Source organism: Bombina bombina, chromosome 5 (assembly GCF_027579735.1).
Source record: "Bombina bombina isolate aBomBom1 chromosome 5, aBomBom1.pri, whole genome shotgun sequence".
NCBI classification, from domain to species: Eukaryota; Metazoa; Chordata; class Amphibia; order Anura; family Bombinatoridae; genus Bombina; species Bombina bombina.
The window spans coordinates 615,614,986-615,634,063 of record NC_069503.1 but is presented as its reverse complement, the minus strand read 5'-3'; the positions used below and the strand labels follow the sequence as shown (position 1 = coordinate 615,634,063).

At 37.0% G+C, this 19,078-nt stretch overlaps 1 protein-coding gene across 1 annotated transcript in view; it reads left to right on the top strand.

The window, feature by feature from the left end:
- Window positions 1–19,078, top strand: part of SLC6A3 (solute carrier family 6 member 3) — a 297,995-nt gene that overhangs the window by 211,300 nt on the left and 67,617 nt on the right. The window contains exons 7-9 of the mRNA XM_053715819.1: window positions 8,544–8,668; window positions 11,475–11,587; window positions 13,064–13,192. Of these exons, the coding sequence (XP_053571794.1) occupies window positions 8,544–8,668; window positions 11,475–11,587; window positions 13,064–13,192 (367 nt within the window). The remainder of the gene's footprint in view (window positions 1–8,543; window positions 8,669–11,474; window positions 11,588–13,063; window positions 13,193–19,078) is intronic.

Genomic DNA, 19,078 nt, shown 5'->3' with positions numbered 1-19,078 from the left:
GAAAGGTGTCAGCAATGGTGTTGACAAATTGGTTGACTAGAGGACTTGAACCATTCTTGAGAGCGTCATAGTGGAAGTGGGGGTGGAATCCATAGTTGATATAGAAAGGAGAATGTTTAGTTGTGGAATGTACGGAGTTATTGTAAGAGAATTCTGCATATGGAAGTAAAGACGACCAATCATCCTGGTGTTCGTTAGTAAAACAGCGTAGAAATTGTTCTAACCATTGATTGGTTCGTTCCGTCTGTCCGTTCGACTGAGGATGGAATGAGGTACTTAGGCGTTTTTGTATATTAAGTGCTTTACAGAGTTGGTTCCAGAATCTACTAGTGAATTGGGAGCCTCTATCAGAGGTTATACTGAGAGGAACTCCATGAAGTTTTATGACATGTTGAATCAAATGATGAACTGTTTCAGAAGCTGTGGGTAGTTTGGTTGATGGAATAAAATGAGCCATCTTGCTGAACAAATCAACGACAACTATAATATTAGTATAACTTGATGATTTAGGCAAATCCACTATATAGTCGAGAGCTATATCCGTCCAAGGACGTTTAGGAGTGGGTAGAGGTTGTAACTCACCATCTGGTTTTTGGTGTCTGGGTTTTGACACAGTACAAATTCTACAGGATAGGACGTATTCTTTGATGTCCTTGTTAATATTAGGCCACCAAAAGTATCTGCCTATCATTTCGGAGGTCTTTTTTATTCCTGGGTGTCCAGCCAAGGGGTTGTCATGGTTGGTTTTAAGAATTTGAGACCTTAATGTTTTTGGAACATAAACTAATTGTCCATGATAAAGAAGGCCATCATTGGATAGAGATACCTGAGATGATGGTATTTCATTATCACTTAGTTGGTGTCTTTTAAAGAGTGTTACGGAGTCATCCGTGAGACCTATAATATGTTCAGCTGGTATGATAGTTTGGGGACCTTGAATTTCCATTGGCTTTTCATAAATTCTAGATAAGGCATCTGCCTTTTGATTTTTATTACACGGCCTATAAGTGATGACATAATTAAATCTACTAAAGTAAAGATTCCAGCGCACCTGTCTGGATGTTAAGGTGCGATTGGTTTTCAGGAACTCTAAATTCCTGTGATCTGTATAGATCAATATAGGAATTTCAGTTCCCTCCAATAAGTGTCGCCAGTGTTCAAATGCTGATTTTATCGCCAGGAGTTCTTTTTCCCCAATTGCATAGTTAAGCTCTGCATTATTCATAACTCTGGAGAAATAGGCAATTGGATGGAGAGGATGCTTTAAGGTTTTACGTTGGGAAAGTACCGCTCCTACAGCATGGTCTGAGGCGTCTACTTCCAAGACAAACTGGAGTGATGGATCAGGGTAGGATAATATGGGAGCTGTTGTGAATTTCTCTTTCAATATATCAAATACCTCCTGAGTTGATTCAGTCCAAAGGAATTTAACGTTATTTTTTGTTAGATTAGTGAGAGGTTTTGCTAACTGAGCAAAGTTCTTGATGAACTTTCTGTAAAAGTTCGCAAAACCCATGAAGCGTTGTATTTGTCTCTTGGTAGTGGGTACGGGCCAGTCAAGGATAGTTTTTATCTTAGAATTTTCCATGTTAATACCTTCTGCTGAAATTACATAACCCAAGAATGTGATGGTTTTAGAATTAAATATACACTTTTCAGGCTTAGCGTATAAGTGATGTTGTCTTAATCTAGAGAGTACTGTTCTTACATGTTTAATATGATCGGTCTGATTTTTTGAATATATAAGGATATCGTCTAGATAGATGACGACAAATACATCTAATAGGTCTTTAAATATGTCGTTAATTAAATATTGAAACGTTGCTGGAGCATTACAGAGGCCGAATGGCATCACGACATACTCATATAAACCATAACGAGTACGGAATGCCGTGAGCCATTCGTCCCCTTTTCTAACTCTAATGAGGTTGTATGCACCTCTTAGATCCAACTTAGTGAAACAAGTAGCTCCCTCTAGACGTTCAATAAGCTCGGGTATAAGTGGAAGGGGGTAGCGATTTTTTACTGTGCGTTTATTTAACTCCCTATAATCCACTATGGGACGGATAGTTCCATCCTTGTTCTTTACAAAGAACATACCAGCCCCCGCAGGAGAGGAGGAGGGTCTGATAAAGCCCTTTCTCAAATTGTCTTCAAGATAACTTTTTAAATAATCAAGTTCAACTTTGGATAAAGGGAAAATGTGCCCACAAGGGATGTCTGCACCTGGAATTAACTCTATCGGGCAGTCATACTTCCTATGTGGGGGAAGATTTTCAGATTCCTTTTTACAGAATACATCCTTGAAATCTGAATACTCTGTGGGTATTTCGTTTTCTTGAGTATGTAATATATGATGGCTAGTGTTACAGGTTGTAGTGCAATAAGGTGATGTGAAATGAATAGTAGAATTAGACCAAGATATTACAGGATCATGCAATTTTAACCAGGAGAATCCCAGAACTACTGGATAAAGCGGGGAGTCGATTACATCATAAGAAACATATTCTATGTGTGAGGATTGTATGGCTAACAACAGTGGAATGGTTTGAAAAAGAATTGGACCAGAGGAAATAGGGTTTCCGTCAATAACACGAGCTAAAACAGGATTCTGCTTTTTAATTAGTGGAATTTTATTTACAGTGACAAAATGTGAATCAATATAATTAGCGCTTGCTCCAGAATCAATAATCGCTTGACTGGTTAGCCGATGGTTCTCCCACTGTAAAACAAGGGGTAAGAGGAAATGAGTGGTTGAAGATTGTTCTGAACTACAACAGTAGGTAATGTCTATGTTCTTACCCTTCCTTTGACGAATCAGAAGAGGACAGTCCTTGACAGTGTGTTGAGCGGCACCACAGTACAAGCAGAGGTTGTTATTTTTTCTTCTTTGCTTTTCTTGTGGGTTCAAGGGACCTCTTATTACGCCAATGTCCATAGCTTCAGGAGTAGACTGTGGTACTGGTCTATTGTAAGAATGTGAGGCTCCAGATGTGATGGGACGTTTTGTAGTGAATTCAACTGAGCCTCGTTCATGCCTTCGTTCACGAAGACGCCTATCTAAGCTAATACTTAGATTAATTAATGCATCTAATGTGTGGGGTAACTCAACTCTCGCTAACTCGTCTTTGAGTGAGTCAGACAAACCTAACCTAAATTGGTTTCTTAAGGATAACTCGTTCCATCCACTATCCTTGGACCACCTCTTAAACTCAGCTATATAGTCCTCCACAGGTTTCTTATGCTGTCTCAGGGCTCTCATTGAATTCTCAGCAGTTAACTGGAGATAAGGATCATCATATAGCTGAGACATGGTTTGAAAGAAGGTGTCCAAGGACTGTAGAATGGGGTCGTTAGTTTCAAAGAAACTGTTAGCCCAACTGCGGGGTTCACCCTTAAGATATGAGATTGTTGTAAGGACTTTTACCTGCTCTGTAGGATAAGTGTGAGGCTTAAGAGTAAAGAGCAGATAACAGGCATTTCTGAATTCCCTGAATGTTTTTCTATCCCCTGAAAAGACATCAGGTGGGTTTACATTAGGTTCAATGGTATGGGATACCTTTTGTTTTTCAGCAATCTCTTTAATATAATTTTTTAAAGTGGTGTTCTCTTGCTGGAGTGAGTTTAAGGCTTGAGTAATGTTTTCTACCTTATCTGTTAAGGTCTGCACATGAGTAACTAAGTCTACTGGATTCATTATTGTGGCTTGATTATTATGTCAGGATATTCACCTGAATTGCTGAATTTCCTAATTCCTGTAGGAAGAAATATTTATCCTTTAGTTGAATCCAACTGTAGTAGAATATAAATTAACTAATAAGGATTTCTATGAGTTTTGTTTAATAGGTGTGTAGAAGATTTATTCCTAAATAATAGGTGGCAACATATGAAAACTTGTTCATAATTAGAAATAAACCTTGCATTGATATATGGTGGAAATCTACACAAGTAAATCTATAGTCAGGAGGATGGCAGCTTATGACAGAGATACTAAGTGTAGGACACCAATATAAAAGATACAGACAAATGCAGCACAATATTAGTAAAGATTGTTAACAAGTTATAGTTTAGGTACCAGGTAATTATTAACATTAGAGAGGAGTATTTAGGTAAGAATTCTTACTATTTAGTGGAAGTCCAGATACTCTGTAACAGGAGGAGATCCTTTGGAGTTGAGACAGTCTGTGTGCAGCTCCAGCGTGTGACGTCACACCTGCAGTGTTACCGAAACCGGAAGTGTGAAACTGTCAGCTCTGGGAGAGCAGGAGTTTCAGGGAGACAGATTGATCCTTAGAAATTACTCCAATGAGATGGTAAGTGAGAGAGGATGCTCAAAAGGTGATAGCTGGTGAGAGAGGTGAGGTCTGCACAACAGAGATACCAGAATATGCAGGAGCTGGATAATTCTGAGCTAGTAGAACAAAATAATCAAGCAACTATTAGACTGTGGGAGGAACTTTTATACCTGATGATAGACACCTCCTATTAAAGGGAAAGCAAGGATAGGTGAAAGCATGACACTTACATTGAATTACGCAATTCTTGAGTTTTGATCCTGAGGTCAATTTTTCAGTAACATATTAGTTTCATGAACAGGTTTTATTGAATTTTAAGCCACTGACTACAAAACCTTCATGGTTGAGTTGCTAAATAAAATAAATGTAGATAGTTCTTAAGTTTTAGGAATCAGTTGGTTTGGTGAGGAAAGAAGTATGACTGAGATGTGCAAAGGATCATGAGCATTATGGTACCTGTACCTAGAGGGATAATATTAATAAACATGAAGAGGTGCCAAAAAAACAGATGTCTCATAATGCAATTACTTTGCAAGCTTTTAAAAATATAATTGTTGTATCCTTATTATAAACATGTATGCAACAGGTATTAATGCATTATTGTTTGACAACATACAAGTACAACATGCTGATATTCTATAATCAACTTAACCTGTGTGGTAAAATAGACATAACACTCAAAGTTGGATTCCTCATAAAGGGGAAAAGCTGAATTAACACCATCTTAAGAATTTGATTGTTAGAGCAAAGGCCTTAACCCGCAGTCATTCAAGCACTTAGTGCATTCAGCACACTCTGAAAATGAGAACATCCAAGACCCAAAAATTTACTCCACTTCAACAAATTGGGTCATAAAGTGGGAACTCAACTGTGTACAGAGATAAAAAGTGCATTACAGGTAATGTCGTCTGGGCTTTAATCAAGCATGGCATAGCTCTATGCCCAGTTATCAGGCGGAGTTCCTCACGCCTCTCCTGCTGCCTGATTTTACTAGTTACTGTACCCGCTATCTTATTATGGTCCCACTTCCGAAAGCATCCATTGCTCCATGCTTTTAGCGAGATATGTGGATGGTTGTTCAGCATGTGAAAATTGCATACTGATCAGCATTTTCCATCACTGTCAGTGTGTCTCATTTTGCCCTTCCCACTCTAGGCTGGCTCTAAAGCTTCCTCTGTGTCCCCTCAGGGCCCCATACATAGTTAGGCATGTAGCAGTCTCTTTCTGTTAATATTTGATTCTAAGTCAAACTTGCATTGTAGTGATTGTCATTAACAGTACTGGCATCTTCATAACCAGGCTTTCAAACTTTTCATAAGGAAAATATTGCAATCCAATTCCATCCTCACCACTGCTAAACCATCTGAATGCCTTTTGTATATAGTCACACGATGGGCATTCTGGGCATTATTGCTCAATGGTTATATTGTCACTTTTTTATATTTTACAAGTATTGTTTATTGCAATATTTACATGTATTGTTTGTAAAATAATGTGAGTTCATGCAAGCACTTTAAATTCCATTGTCATGAACATGTTTGAACTTGATGGCGTGCATGAAAGCGTATTCCCTATAAAAACCTGCTCGTTTGAACATCTTCTTTATAGGTTCCATGTTGCAAGGGATTATGTTCATGCTTTACAGTTTCAGACAGTACTGTTCAAATCAAGTATAAGAAGATATAAGTCCATGTACTTGATAACCCATAGTCTTGCTCTTCCTTTCAGATTACACTGCTCCGCGGGAGGTTTCTGTCCTCCCTGAGCTCGCCTTATCACACCTGCGTTACGGTTTGACAGGTGTACCGCCCCAGTCAAACTCTCCACCTGCCACTGTCCTTGGAGTGGTTCAGTGCTTTTACAAACAATAAATGTAAATATTGTAAAAAAAAAAAAAAAATTCTCGTAAAATATTAAAAGTACCAATAAAGCTAATGAGCAATCATGTCCAGTATGTCTACCATGCCAAGATACAACTGGCTTTAAGATGGTTTAGCAGTAGTGAGGAAGGAATCGGATTGCAATTGGTAAATCTCACCAATGTAAATGAGCATTTCACCTTCCACAGTGAATAAAGGGGCTAATTCTAATCAATTTACTGTAACCTTGAGAGGCGTGAGAAGGGTTATTATATCTGTCAGTTTCGGGTGACCTCCCAGTTTATATCCTGATAACAGACACTTCACACAAGATATATGTTTTAAAAGCATTTTAAATTGCAATTTTCTTAGAAACTTAAATTTTTTTGCAGTTCAGTAACTGACCTCTTGAAAACACTTGATCATTGTATATCTCATCTCTTTTGTTGAGGCGAGATATTTGTTTCAGTGAGTTTAATTGAATCTAGGGCATTTTTTTTTTTTTTTTGCTAAGCACATTTTGTGAAGATGTCAATTTTAGGTTTAGTGAATCATTTAATAGAATGTGCATTTTTATGTTAAACAAATTGTTAAAGGGACATGAAACCCAAAAAAGCTGAATGCATCAGGTAAACCAATGACAAGACGCATATATGTTCAGCCACCAATCAGCAGTTAGCTCCCAGAAGTTCTTTGCTGCTCCTAAGCCTACCTAGGTATTCTTTTTAATAAAGGCTAGCAAGGGGAAAAAAATGAGATAAAAGAAGTAAATTGGAATTTTTTTTTTTTAAATGCATGCCCTATCTGATTTATAAAAGAAAAACTGTGTGTGTAATAACCCTTTAAAAGTAAATATCAGATAGAGATGAAAATTAGATGATGCAAAATAAATAAATTGGCATCTGTTTGCTGTGCACATAAATACAGAAACACATCAGATCCAAAATCTGTCGTGTTTATTTTACTCTAATTAAAGGGATACTAAACCAGAATTTTTCTTTCCTGATTCAGATAGAGCATGCAGTTTTAAGGAACGTTTCTAATTTACTCCTATTATCAATTTCCTTCATTCTCTTGCTATCTTTATTTGAAAAAAATAGGAATCTGAGCTAAGGAGCCAGCCCATTTTTGGTTCAGCATCCTGGATAGGGCTTGCTGTTTGGTGGCTACAGTTAGACACCAATCAGCAAGCGCTACCCAGGTGCTGAACCGAAAATGGGCCTGGGCTCGTAAAAATTGATAATAGGAGTATATTAGGAAGTTACTTAAAGGGACACTGAACCCATATGTTTTCTTTTGTGATTTAGATAGAGCATGTAGTTTTAAGCAACTTTCTAATTTACTCCTATTATCAAATTTTCTTTGTTCTCTTGCTATCTTTATTTGAAAAAGAAGGCATTTAAGCTATTTTTTGGTTCAGTACACCGGACAGCACTTGTTTATTGGTGGGTGAATTTATCCACCAATTAGCAAGAACAACCCAGGTAGTTCATCAAAAATGGGCCGGCATCCAAACTTACATTCTTGCATTTTAAATAAAGATACCAAGAGAATGAAGAAAATTTGATAATAGGAGTAAATTAGAAAGTTGCTTAAAACTGCATGCTCTATCTGGGTCACGAAAGAAAATATTTGGGTTCAGTGTCCCTTTAAACTTGCATGCTCTATTTGAATCATGAAAGTAAAAAATATGGGTTTTGTATACCTTTAAGAAGAGATATGTTTTGCTGCCACTGGTTTTGTAATGTTTGAGAATAACTGCAGTTAAAGGGACAATAAACGCAATTTTTTTTCTTTAATGATTTATATAGAGCATGCAATTTTAAGCAACTTTCTAATTTACTCTTATTATCAATTTTTCTTTGTTCTCTTGCTATCTTTATTTAAAAAGCAGGAATGTGATGCATAGGAGCCGGACCATTTTTGGTTGAGAACCTGGGTTATGTTTACTTTTATTGGTGGGTAAATGTCAGCCTCCAATAAGCAAGTGCTATCCATGGTGCTGAACCTAAAATGGGCTGGCTGCTAAGATTTACATCCATGATTTTCAAATAAAGATAGCAAGAGAACAAAGAAAAATTGATAATTTGAGTAAATTAAAAAGTTGCTTAAAATTGCATGCTCTATCTGAATCATGAAAGATAAAAATTGGGTTCAGTGTCCCTTTAATGAATGGTTAAATGTTATATTTGACAAAACAGCTAACAGCTTACAGACATTTAAGTGTATTTTGCTTAATTAACCTCCAACATCAATTGCCTATCTTGTAATCTTTAAACTATTGATAGAAAAAATCACAACCATTAGTAAAAAATAAGGGTAGGCAACTGCAATTTTTCTGTCTACTTTGTTCTGTTTTGCTAACTTGTTTATTGTTTTGTTTTCACAGAGATGCAATAATTACTACTTCTGTCAACTCCTTGACAAGTTTTTTCTCAGGTTTTGTAATTTTTTCCTTCCTTGGATACATGTCTCAAAAACACAATGTCCCTATTGGTGATGTAGCAAAAGATGGTAAGTGCTTTATGGGGTTTGATGTATTATCAGCAATACAGACTTTCAAACATAGATACTAATGTAGGAGGAGATACCACTCTCAAAATACAGGGAGGGGAATCAAAATATATATTATACATATGAAAAAAACAATAAATAGTCCAATAGTGCAAGATAAGGCACGTTTCAAATGACACAAAAGAGCTGCTCCTTATTCAGATGTTCAGTCTCTCAGTCACACTCAGACTTTAGTCAACTCAACAGATCTTTACCTTTTTCACCATGGTTGATGCTAACATCTCATGCACACTAACTTATACATCCCAACATTAGTGGCTGGGTATCAGGAGTTTGATGGGGACTGTCACTATTTTGTGAATGGTTATGGGTGGTTAGTGGGTGGGTCTTAATGGTCAGTGGGTGTCTGGGCTATTTATGGGAGTGTCTGGGTGCTCCATTGGTGTGGCTAAGGGAATTTTCTGCTAATAGGGACATATGACTTTCTCAGAGGGAAAGTGGGACAGAGCTCAAATAGAGACAGTTGGGAGGTCTGCTACCTGACCCAGCTGAAATTTAAAGGGACATGAAACCCAAAATGTTTCTTTCATGATTCAGTTGGAGAATACAATTTTAAACAACATTCCAATTTTTTCTATTATTTAATTTGCTTTATTTTTAAGATATTATTTTTAAAGAAATAGCAATGTACATGGATTAGCCAATCACACAAGGAATCTATGTGCAGCCACCAATCAGCAGCTACTGAGCCTATTTATATATGCTGTTCAACAAAGGATATAATGAGAAAGAAGCAAATTAGATAATAGAAGAAAATTGAAAAGCTTTTTAAAATTGTATTTTTCTACCTGAATCATGAAAGTAAAAAATTGGGTTTCATGTCCCTTTAATCGCCCTAAAACCTTATAAATTCTGTTACTTAACACTTTGGCGTTGATTTACTAATGTGCAGGCAGACACTGATAAATGGCGACAGCATACGCTGTCGGCATTTATCATTGCACAAGCAGTTCTAGTGAAATGCTTGTGCAATGCCACCCCCTGCACATTTGCAGCCAATGGGCCTCTAGCAGGGAGTGTCAATCAACCCGGTCGTATCCGATTGGGCTGATTGCTATCCGCCCGCCTCAGAGGTGGTGGACGAGTTAAGGAGCAGCAGTCTTAAGACTGCTGCTTCTTAACTTCCACTTCAGGCAGACCTGAAGCGGAGTGGGTCAGTAGAAGCATCGGCTGCTTCATAAATCGACCCCTTTGTCTTTAGAAATTGGCATTACAAAGTATATTATTTTCTTGTACATGCTGTATTATGTAGCATTGTGTAGAATACACTTACAAATATTTGTTACATCCAGGGTCGGCTCTAAGGGGGGGCATTGGTGGGCAATGCCCCCCAAATGGATTGCTGTGCCCCCCAGGGCAAAAGAAGTGATTTAAAAAAATGTTTTTGTTTTTTTTACATTTTAAAAGTGATGGAACGTCCAGGGTCCCAAATGTCGCATCAACCATTTGCAGCCACTGGACCCTGGAGATCCGCCATTGGAGGGCCCAGCTAATCTCTTTACTCTCCTCTATTTACAACCAGATAACAAATAAAGTTGCATTTCCCTGCTGGTGCTCTCACAGTAAACCTAGGGCTTGCAATGCCCCTCCTCCTGCTAGCCCACTTACTACAGAGATGAAGTGAGATGATGACATCATCAGACCTCTGCAGGAAGTGCTGGGAGAAGCTAACAGTCAGTGAGAGGGAAGGCAGAAGTAATTTTGAGAGTAGTATCCCTTCCCTATTGTGCTTTATATTCTGGCAGCCACAGATAAAGAAGCACATTGGGAATTCCTTGGTTTCCCCACTGCAGGTCACACAAAAAAAGTGTGCATTGTGCCTGCTTTATCTGCAGTGATCAGTGTAAAATGTGTGTCAGATTATAGGTGCTCAAATACACACACTTCAAATGTAGCTGTGGGACAATGAGTGAAATAGCCTTATGTTTATTATTTACATGTTTCAAAACATCTCCTATTTGTCCCCAAGGTTGTTTTATTTTATATATATATATATATATATATACACACATAGTGTGTGTGTGTGTATATGTGTATATGTGTATATGTGTGTATATATATATATATATATATACATACATACACATACTGTGTGTGTGTGTGTGTGTGTATATATGTATATATATATATATATATATATATATATATATACACACACACACACACGTGTGTGTGTATGTATATGTGTGTATATATATATATATATATAATTTGTGTGTATATACATACTGTATATACTGTGTGTGTGCTGGTAAATATCATTAATAATATCTGTACAAGTAATGTACTGCTTGGCACTCAAACGTATTGTCACGTAAAAGCTTCTTTGATCATTAGTAGGGTCATTGGTAGAGCTACACATGCAAACAGTGTCCACTGGCTGTGTCATATGTGGGAGACATTCCTGAGATATGACAAATGTAACCCCTGCACTGCCATAAATCTGGTAAATGTAACTGCTGCGGCACTGCCAGACATCTTATAAATGTAACCCCTATACTCCTTGAGATATGACACATGTAACCGCTGCACTTCCAGAAATATAAACAAATCTAACTCCTGCACAGCCAGATATCTGATAAATGTAACCCCTGGATTGCCACAGTAGGTCTGCTCTTATTTTGACTCTCATACATGCTTTTTAAATGTGTGCCCCCTCGTGAAAAAAAAAATGCCCCCCCATTTCATTCGTTCTGGAGCCGACCCTGGTTACATCAGCTACATAAAATCTTGCTTTGTTTTTTAGGGCCAGGCCTTATATTTATCATCTATCCGGAAGCCATTGCTACACTTCCACTTTCTTCAGTTTGGGCCGTAATATTTTTCATTATGCTTCTCACACTTGGAATCGACAGTGCAGTAAGTGTGATTTTGTGATTGTGATGTGTACATACCTTGCTGAGAAGCTGTTTTTTGTATATAGGTAATGAAAAGTCTATTAAAAAATAAAAAAACAACAACATGTTGTTTTCATTCTCTAGACCCTTTAGTGTCACTTTCAGGAGGCCCATCTGTAATTTGCGAGCGGGTCCACAGTGGGAGGGGAGGATGGGGTGTGTCACGGGCAGGACAGGCATGTCACAGGCAGGTCAGTAGAGTTGGGGAAGAAAAGCAAGGGAAAACTACTGCTTGGGATGGGCACATAGGAGTCCATCCATTATGCTTGGGGTGGGGGGGGGGGACAAAGGTAAATCCAGTAGTGAAAGTCTGAGCTCAAGTTAAAAGAAATATAAAATAAAAATGTAGCCTCTAATTAAAAAAAAGTGTGATTCAGCACTAGAATGTTAATCCCTGTGTTAAACAAAGATCACATTTGCATGCAAGCTCAGATGTTCTTATGCTTGGCAGATATATAAATTGATTGTATTGAAAAACTTTACAAACGTATTTCCACTCTGGTATTTAGGCTCCTTGCAATATTAAAACCGTTTCTATTTTAACTATTTATGGGTTGTTGCTTTTTTTTACTTAATCCTTTCTGCACAATTGTAAAATAACACATAAACTGTTATATAATTATTAACAATGGAGCAGATTATGTTTCAGTTGAAAACAAAACTTATCTGCAAAGATATGAAATTAAATTAGTGTTTCACCCTTAATACAGTCTCCCCCTAATATTTCATAACAACAAACAATGTTGGGGGTTACTTAAAGGGACATTAAACTACTGGGCACAGCTACAGTATCAGGTATACTACTAACCATGCTATTAGTTTTTCTCTGACTATAGCACTCTTTAAAGTTGTTCTCTTTTAACCCCTAATTGGTGAACGTTAAGGAAACTCCACATCTTTACACTTGTCGATGCCATCTTGAAATGTAAGTATTCTTTCACCATGTGACAGAAGTGATGCACATACAGTGATTAATTACATTGTTGTCTGTTTGACAAACCGTATCTTGCACTGCAGTGTAGCAATCACAATATAAGAGTTGCCCATTTTTGCTGAGGCCTTTTTATATGTTACATCATTTTTAAACTGTGTAATACTGTAGAAATGTAAACTTTCTGCTCTCTATTGTGTGTGCTTAACCAAAGTGCAAGGTACAGAAAGCCAGGAACGTTTTTTCCATTGAGCAACACTTCTGAAACATGATGAAAGAATATTTGTGTTTGCGAAGCAACATCTGTAATAGGTTATAATAAGAGGACAAGTTTGAAGAGAACTTCAGGTGCAGGAGGAGAAACAATAGCTTGGTGAGTATTGATCCTGCTACTGTATTTGTACCCTATAGTTTAATACCCTTTAATGATTATTTTCTACAGTTATATATCTAAGCACGTTTGCTTGTATTAGTGTACTAAGCTTGTCCATTTCTGTTTGATTACAGATGGGAGGGATGGAATCTGTCATCACTGGCCTTATTGATGAATTTAAATTTCTACACAAACATCGGGAGCTCTTTACACTTTTTATCGTTATATCGACCTTCCTGGTATCTCTTTTCTGCGTGACCAATGTATGTTTATTTCTGAAAATTCTACTGATAGGCCAAGATAACTGGTGCTATTTACAAACAGCCTCTTTACTGAGTTATATGGGACTTGAAATGCCGGAGCCATATTCAGTCCTGTTATAAGCAGCTATGGTGCATTCTCTACTAATCTCAATGTCTTCAAAGAGTATGGGAGTGCTAGATCTTTTTGAACATGCAACTTTATTAATCATAGCTTTTACTCTTATCAATATGCATATTAAAAAGAAAATAACACATAAAATAGATATTATGATACGTTTACAAATCCTGCTTAATCTCTGTGATACACTTTTGACACACCTACTACATCACCAGCCATGATTAGAATTTGGTCTTTAAAGTCTCATCAAAATTCCTTTTTAATGATAGAAGATATAAATGTATGCATTTCCATATCCTATAAATCAGTGTTTTTCAACCAGTGTGCCGTGGCACACTAGTGTGCCGTGAGAGATCCTCAGGTGTGCCACGGCAGACTGACAACAGTGTGACATATTTTTTAAACTTTGCTTGTTTTTTACTCCCAGTGCAGGGGTATGGCATAACAGCACAATACATACAGTATGTGTGTGTTTGTGTGTATTTGTATATATAAGCTGTATTAGGCTACAACGTGTGATTTTTTTTAAAATTTTGGGATGGTGGTGTGCCACAGGATTTTTTAATGTAAAAAAAGTGTGCCACGGCAAAAAAAAGGTTAAAAATCACTGCTATAAATCAACATAACTTTTTTTTGTATCTAAATTATTAAAGATTTCTCATTAAGTTTACTCTTTTATCGTTGTTGTAGAATATTTGTTACAACATTGCAATTAGTATTAATTAGCTTCTTTTTTTTAAATAACAGACAGACCTATATATATGTGTACTCAAAATTATGATGGACAGTTGGGTTAATATTACTACCTCCTTATATATATAAAAACCATAGTATAAGAAACTGAAGGACAAGTAAAATAATACAGGGGGTATAACTCATATCTAAGATCAGGTTGCAAATATTTCTGAATTTACCCCGTCACCCCTTACTAGGTAAAAGTATCACCTAAAATCTTACAACAAAAAGTAGCCAAGATGTACATTTCTTAAAGAGGTTATTTGTTATCATCCTATAGATGTAGAAAAAAACGATATGGCCTAAAGTATGTGGACACCTGACCATCACACCTATATGAGTTGTTTCACATCCTATTCCAAAACCATGGGCATTAATATAGAGCCCCATGCTAAAACTCTTCTGGGTCGACCAAATGACTATTTGTGATGTCATGCATTGATCTTGGATGAGAAGATTTAGCTAGCAGCTGGTGTTCAAATGTATCCCAAAAGTGCCCCAAGAGGGGTTGAGGGCAGGGCTCTGTGAAGGCCACTTGAGTTCCTCCACACCAAACTTGTCAAACTATGTCTTCATGGACTTTGCTTTGTGCCTTTGCCCTTGCCATGCTGATATCTGGAATGTACCATCCCCAAACTGTTGCCACAAAGTTGGAAGCAGCTATTTTTGTAACCTGTAGCATTAATATGACCCTTCGCTGGAACTAAGGAGCCTAGCCCAAACTCTGAAAAAAAAGCCCCAGACCATTATCCTTCGTCCACCAAACTTTACAGTAGGCACTGTGCATTCCAGTGGGGAGTGTTCTACTGGCATTTGCCACACCCAGATTTTTTCATCAGACTGCCAGATAGTGAAGCATGAATCATCACTCTAGAGAACACGTTTCTACTGCACCAGAGAGACCCCAGTGGCAGTTTGCTTTACATCACTCCAGCTGATGCTTGGAATTGTTCATCTCATGTGAGACTTGTGTACAGCTATTTATGCCATGTAAACTCATTTTATGAATCTCCTGAAACACAGTTCTTGTACAGATGATAGTTTAAAACTCTGTAGTGAACAGGGCAACAGATTATCAATGATTTTTACATGGTATACGCTTCAGTATTCAGAACTCCACTTGGTCTAACACTAACTGGGCTGTTGTTGCTCTTAGACACTTCCACTTCACAATAATAGCACTTACAGTTGACCAAGGCAGATCTAGTAGGGCAGAGGTTTTATGAAAGCGCCACATTAAATGTCACAGAGCTTTTCAGTAGATGCCAATTTACTGCCATTTTCTGTCTATTAATATTTTGTGGCTATGAACTGAATAGTATACAGTGGGTGTGGCTGAAACACCTGAACTCAATTATTAGTAGTGGTATTCACATACTTTTGCCCATATAGATGTAGATCATCTATATATGGGCAAACATCTAGCTCCATATTGTATAACTAGTTGTGCAGATCTACGATATATGCATCCATGACAATTATATATATATATATATATATATATATATATATATATATATATATATATATATATATATATATATATATATATATATACGTTGATTGGAGTAGCCATGTTAGTCCAGAGATTTAGATATCAAAATAACAAGAGTATTGCATTGAGCAATGATACTTTTTTTATTGGACTAACTATACATTTATAAGATGACAAGCTTTCGGAAGAGTTCCTTCCTTTATCAAGTCTGAAGCAATACTAACCAATTCAATGGAATTTACAGATTGTATCTTAAAACACAGAATAGCTAAGAAGACAGTGCAGGGAGAGGAGGAGGTGTCGTAAAAATCATGAGGGGGGCTTAGGTAACAGGCAGACAGTGTCCAGTGTAGGAGAACAGACAGGGGAAATATATAGCTTTACATAGAGCATATACTGACATAAAGTTATATATCAACATTGAATCAATATCTATAGAGATGTGAAATTGTATAAACAGGGGGAATACAAAAGTTAAGAAAAGACAAAAGTGTGGACATAGGCTTACCTGTGTACCTATGTATAAAGAATGTGGAATATACAATGTAATTGACTAAATGAAAGTACATTACAAAAAATTTTGATAATGTGTTAAGAATCCAGAGTCCACATTTAGTCCAGAATTAAACAGGTTGAAGTGCATTATCATTTTCATTTCAAAGGTTTTTCTTTCCATGGTGTTATTGAAGTTGCCTCTGAGAATTTTGATTTTGAGGTTTTGGATGGAGTGGTCAGGTTGGGTGAAATGGTGACCAACAGGGGTGCAGTATTTTGTTTCACAGTGGTTTTTGATTGAGTGTCTGTGTAAGTTCATTCGAAGGTGCAGTTTTTGGCTTGTTTCTCCAATATAGCATCCCATTTCACATGCAGTGCAATGTATCATGTATACCACATTTGCAGATATACATGAATATGCCCCTTTAATGTTGTAAGATTTATTATTGTGATTTGCTGTGCTGCTTTCACAAACGTGTTGACACAGTTTGCAGCGAGCTTTATAGCAGCACTTGGTTCCATTCTGAGTGTTCTTTTTCTCAAGGGGTAGCTTCCTATGTACCAGTTTCTGCTTTAGGTTAGGTGCTTGTCTGTATGCCAGGATTGGGGGTTTTGGAAAGATTTTTTTGAGTGTGGGATCCTCTAAGAGTAGTGGCTGTAAGTCTTTTATGATTTTTCGTATCCCTTCCACAGCAGGGTTGTATTTGACTACTAGTGGTATACGTGATATGTTTTTCTTCTCCCTGTATTGTAGTAAGTGTTCACGTGGGGTATTGAGGGCAGAGTTAATTTTTTTATTTATAATCCTTGTTTTGTAACCTTTTTCTCTGAATGATTGGGACAATGTGATGAGGTGTTTGTCACGGTCCTTGGTATCTGAACAAATTCTGTGGTATCTTGTAGCCTGACTGTAGATTATGGATTTTTTAATGTGATTGGGGTGGGAGCTGGAGCTGTGGAGGTAGCTGCATCTATCTGTTGGTTTCCTGTATACAGATGAGTGCAGTTTGCCATTTGTGATGGATATTGTTGTATCCAGGAAGTTGACACAGTCTCTAGAAAAGTTCATTTTAAGCTTGATTGATGCATGAAATAGATTAAATGATTTATGAAAATGTTCCAGGTTTTTTTCTCCTTCTGTCCATATGATGAAAATATCATCGATGTAGCGAAAGTATTTGAATGGTTTGTGAGGGTGAGTGGCTAGGAATCTCTGTTCTAAGTCAGCCATGAAGAGGTTTGCGTACTGTGGTGCCATTTTGGTGCCCATGGCTGTTCCCATGATTTGTAAGTAGATGGAGTGGTTGAAGATGAAATAATTGTGAGTAAGTATAAATTCTGTAAGTTTACTGACTGTAGAAGCACTATATGTCTGGTTAAGGCTGTTGCAGGAAAGAAAGTTTAAGCAGGCATCAATACCATCTTTATGTGGAATATTGCTGTACAGGGATTCCACATCCATTGTCACAAGTATAGTATCCTCTGGCAATTCTGTTATCTGGCTGATTTTGTTAAGAAAATCAGTGGTGTCTTTTATAAAGCTAGTGGTGTTAATAACTAAGGGCTTAAGAATATTCTCCACTAGGCCCGATAGTTGCTCAGTCAGAGTCAAAAACTGCACCTTCGAATGAACTTACACAGACACTCAATCAAAAACCACTGTGAAACAAAATACTGCACCCCTGTTGGTCACCATTTCACCCAACCTGACCACTCCATCCAAAACCTCAAAATCAAAATTCTCAGAGGCAACTTCAATAACACCATGGAAAGAAAAACCTTTGAAATGAAAATGATAATGCACTTCAACCTGTTTAATTCTGGACTAAATGTGGACTCTGGATTCTTAACACATTATCAACATTTTTTGTAATGTACTTTCATTTAGTCAATTACATTGTATATTCCACATTCTTTATACATAGGTACACAGGTAAGCCTATGTCCACACTTTTGTCTTTTCTTAACTTTTGTATTCCCCCTGTTTATACAATTTCACATCTCTATAGATATTGATTCAATGTTGATATATAACTTTATGTCAGTATATGCTCTATGTAAAGCTATATATTTCCCCTGTCTGTTCTCCTACACTGGACACTGTCTGCCTGTTACCTAAGCCCCCCTCATGATTTTTACGACACCTCCTCCTCTCCCTGCACTGTCTTCTTAGCTATTCTGTGTTTTAAGATACAATCTGTAAATTCCATTGAATTGGTTAGTATTGCTTCAGACTTGATAAAGGAAGGAACTCTTCCGAAAGCTTGTCATCTTATAAATGTATAGTTAGTCCAATAAAAAAAGTATCATTGCTCAATGCAATACTCTTGTTATTTTGATATATATATATATATATATATATATATATATATAGCTGCTGGGCTCTCAATATGAAATATACTAAAAACCTCTTTAGCAAAAAATGTTTAAATCGCTAATTGGCTTAAATGGAAGTAAATAGATAATATATAAAAAGTCATGCGACAGTGGTCTGTCAGAAGATGCTTAGATACAAGTTAATCACAGAGGTAAAAAAAGTGTATTACTATAACCATGTTTTCTGTGCAAAACTGGGGAATGGGTATTAATTATCTATCTTCTTAAACAATTTTTGTGTTGACTATCCCTTGAACACTATTCTGTGCTAGTATACTTCTCAGCCATCATTTGTCCAACACTATAGAGCAGATAAAGAGAATGCTTACCAGAGGATAATATGTTGTTATTGTATTGAACTTCCATTGTTTGTACTGAAGAGACTGTAACATTCTAATGTCAACTTATCTGAAATGAAGGCGACTGTACATCATGGTAGTAAATATATCAGTACAACTAGTAGCGGACCTATGCAACAGAGGGCACTGGTGCCAACAATTTTTTGAGCCCCCCAAAGGTTACTCAGTAGTAAGCAATAGTAATAAGCATGCTCCTCTGTTTAATGATTTTAAGGATAGATATACAGTGGGGCAAAAAAGTATTTAGTCAGCCACCAATTGTGCAAGTTCTCCCACTTAAGAAGATGAGAGAGGCCTGTAATTTTCAT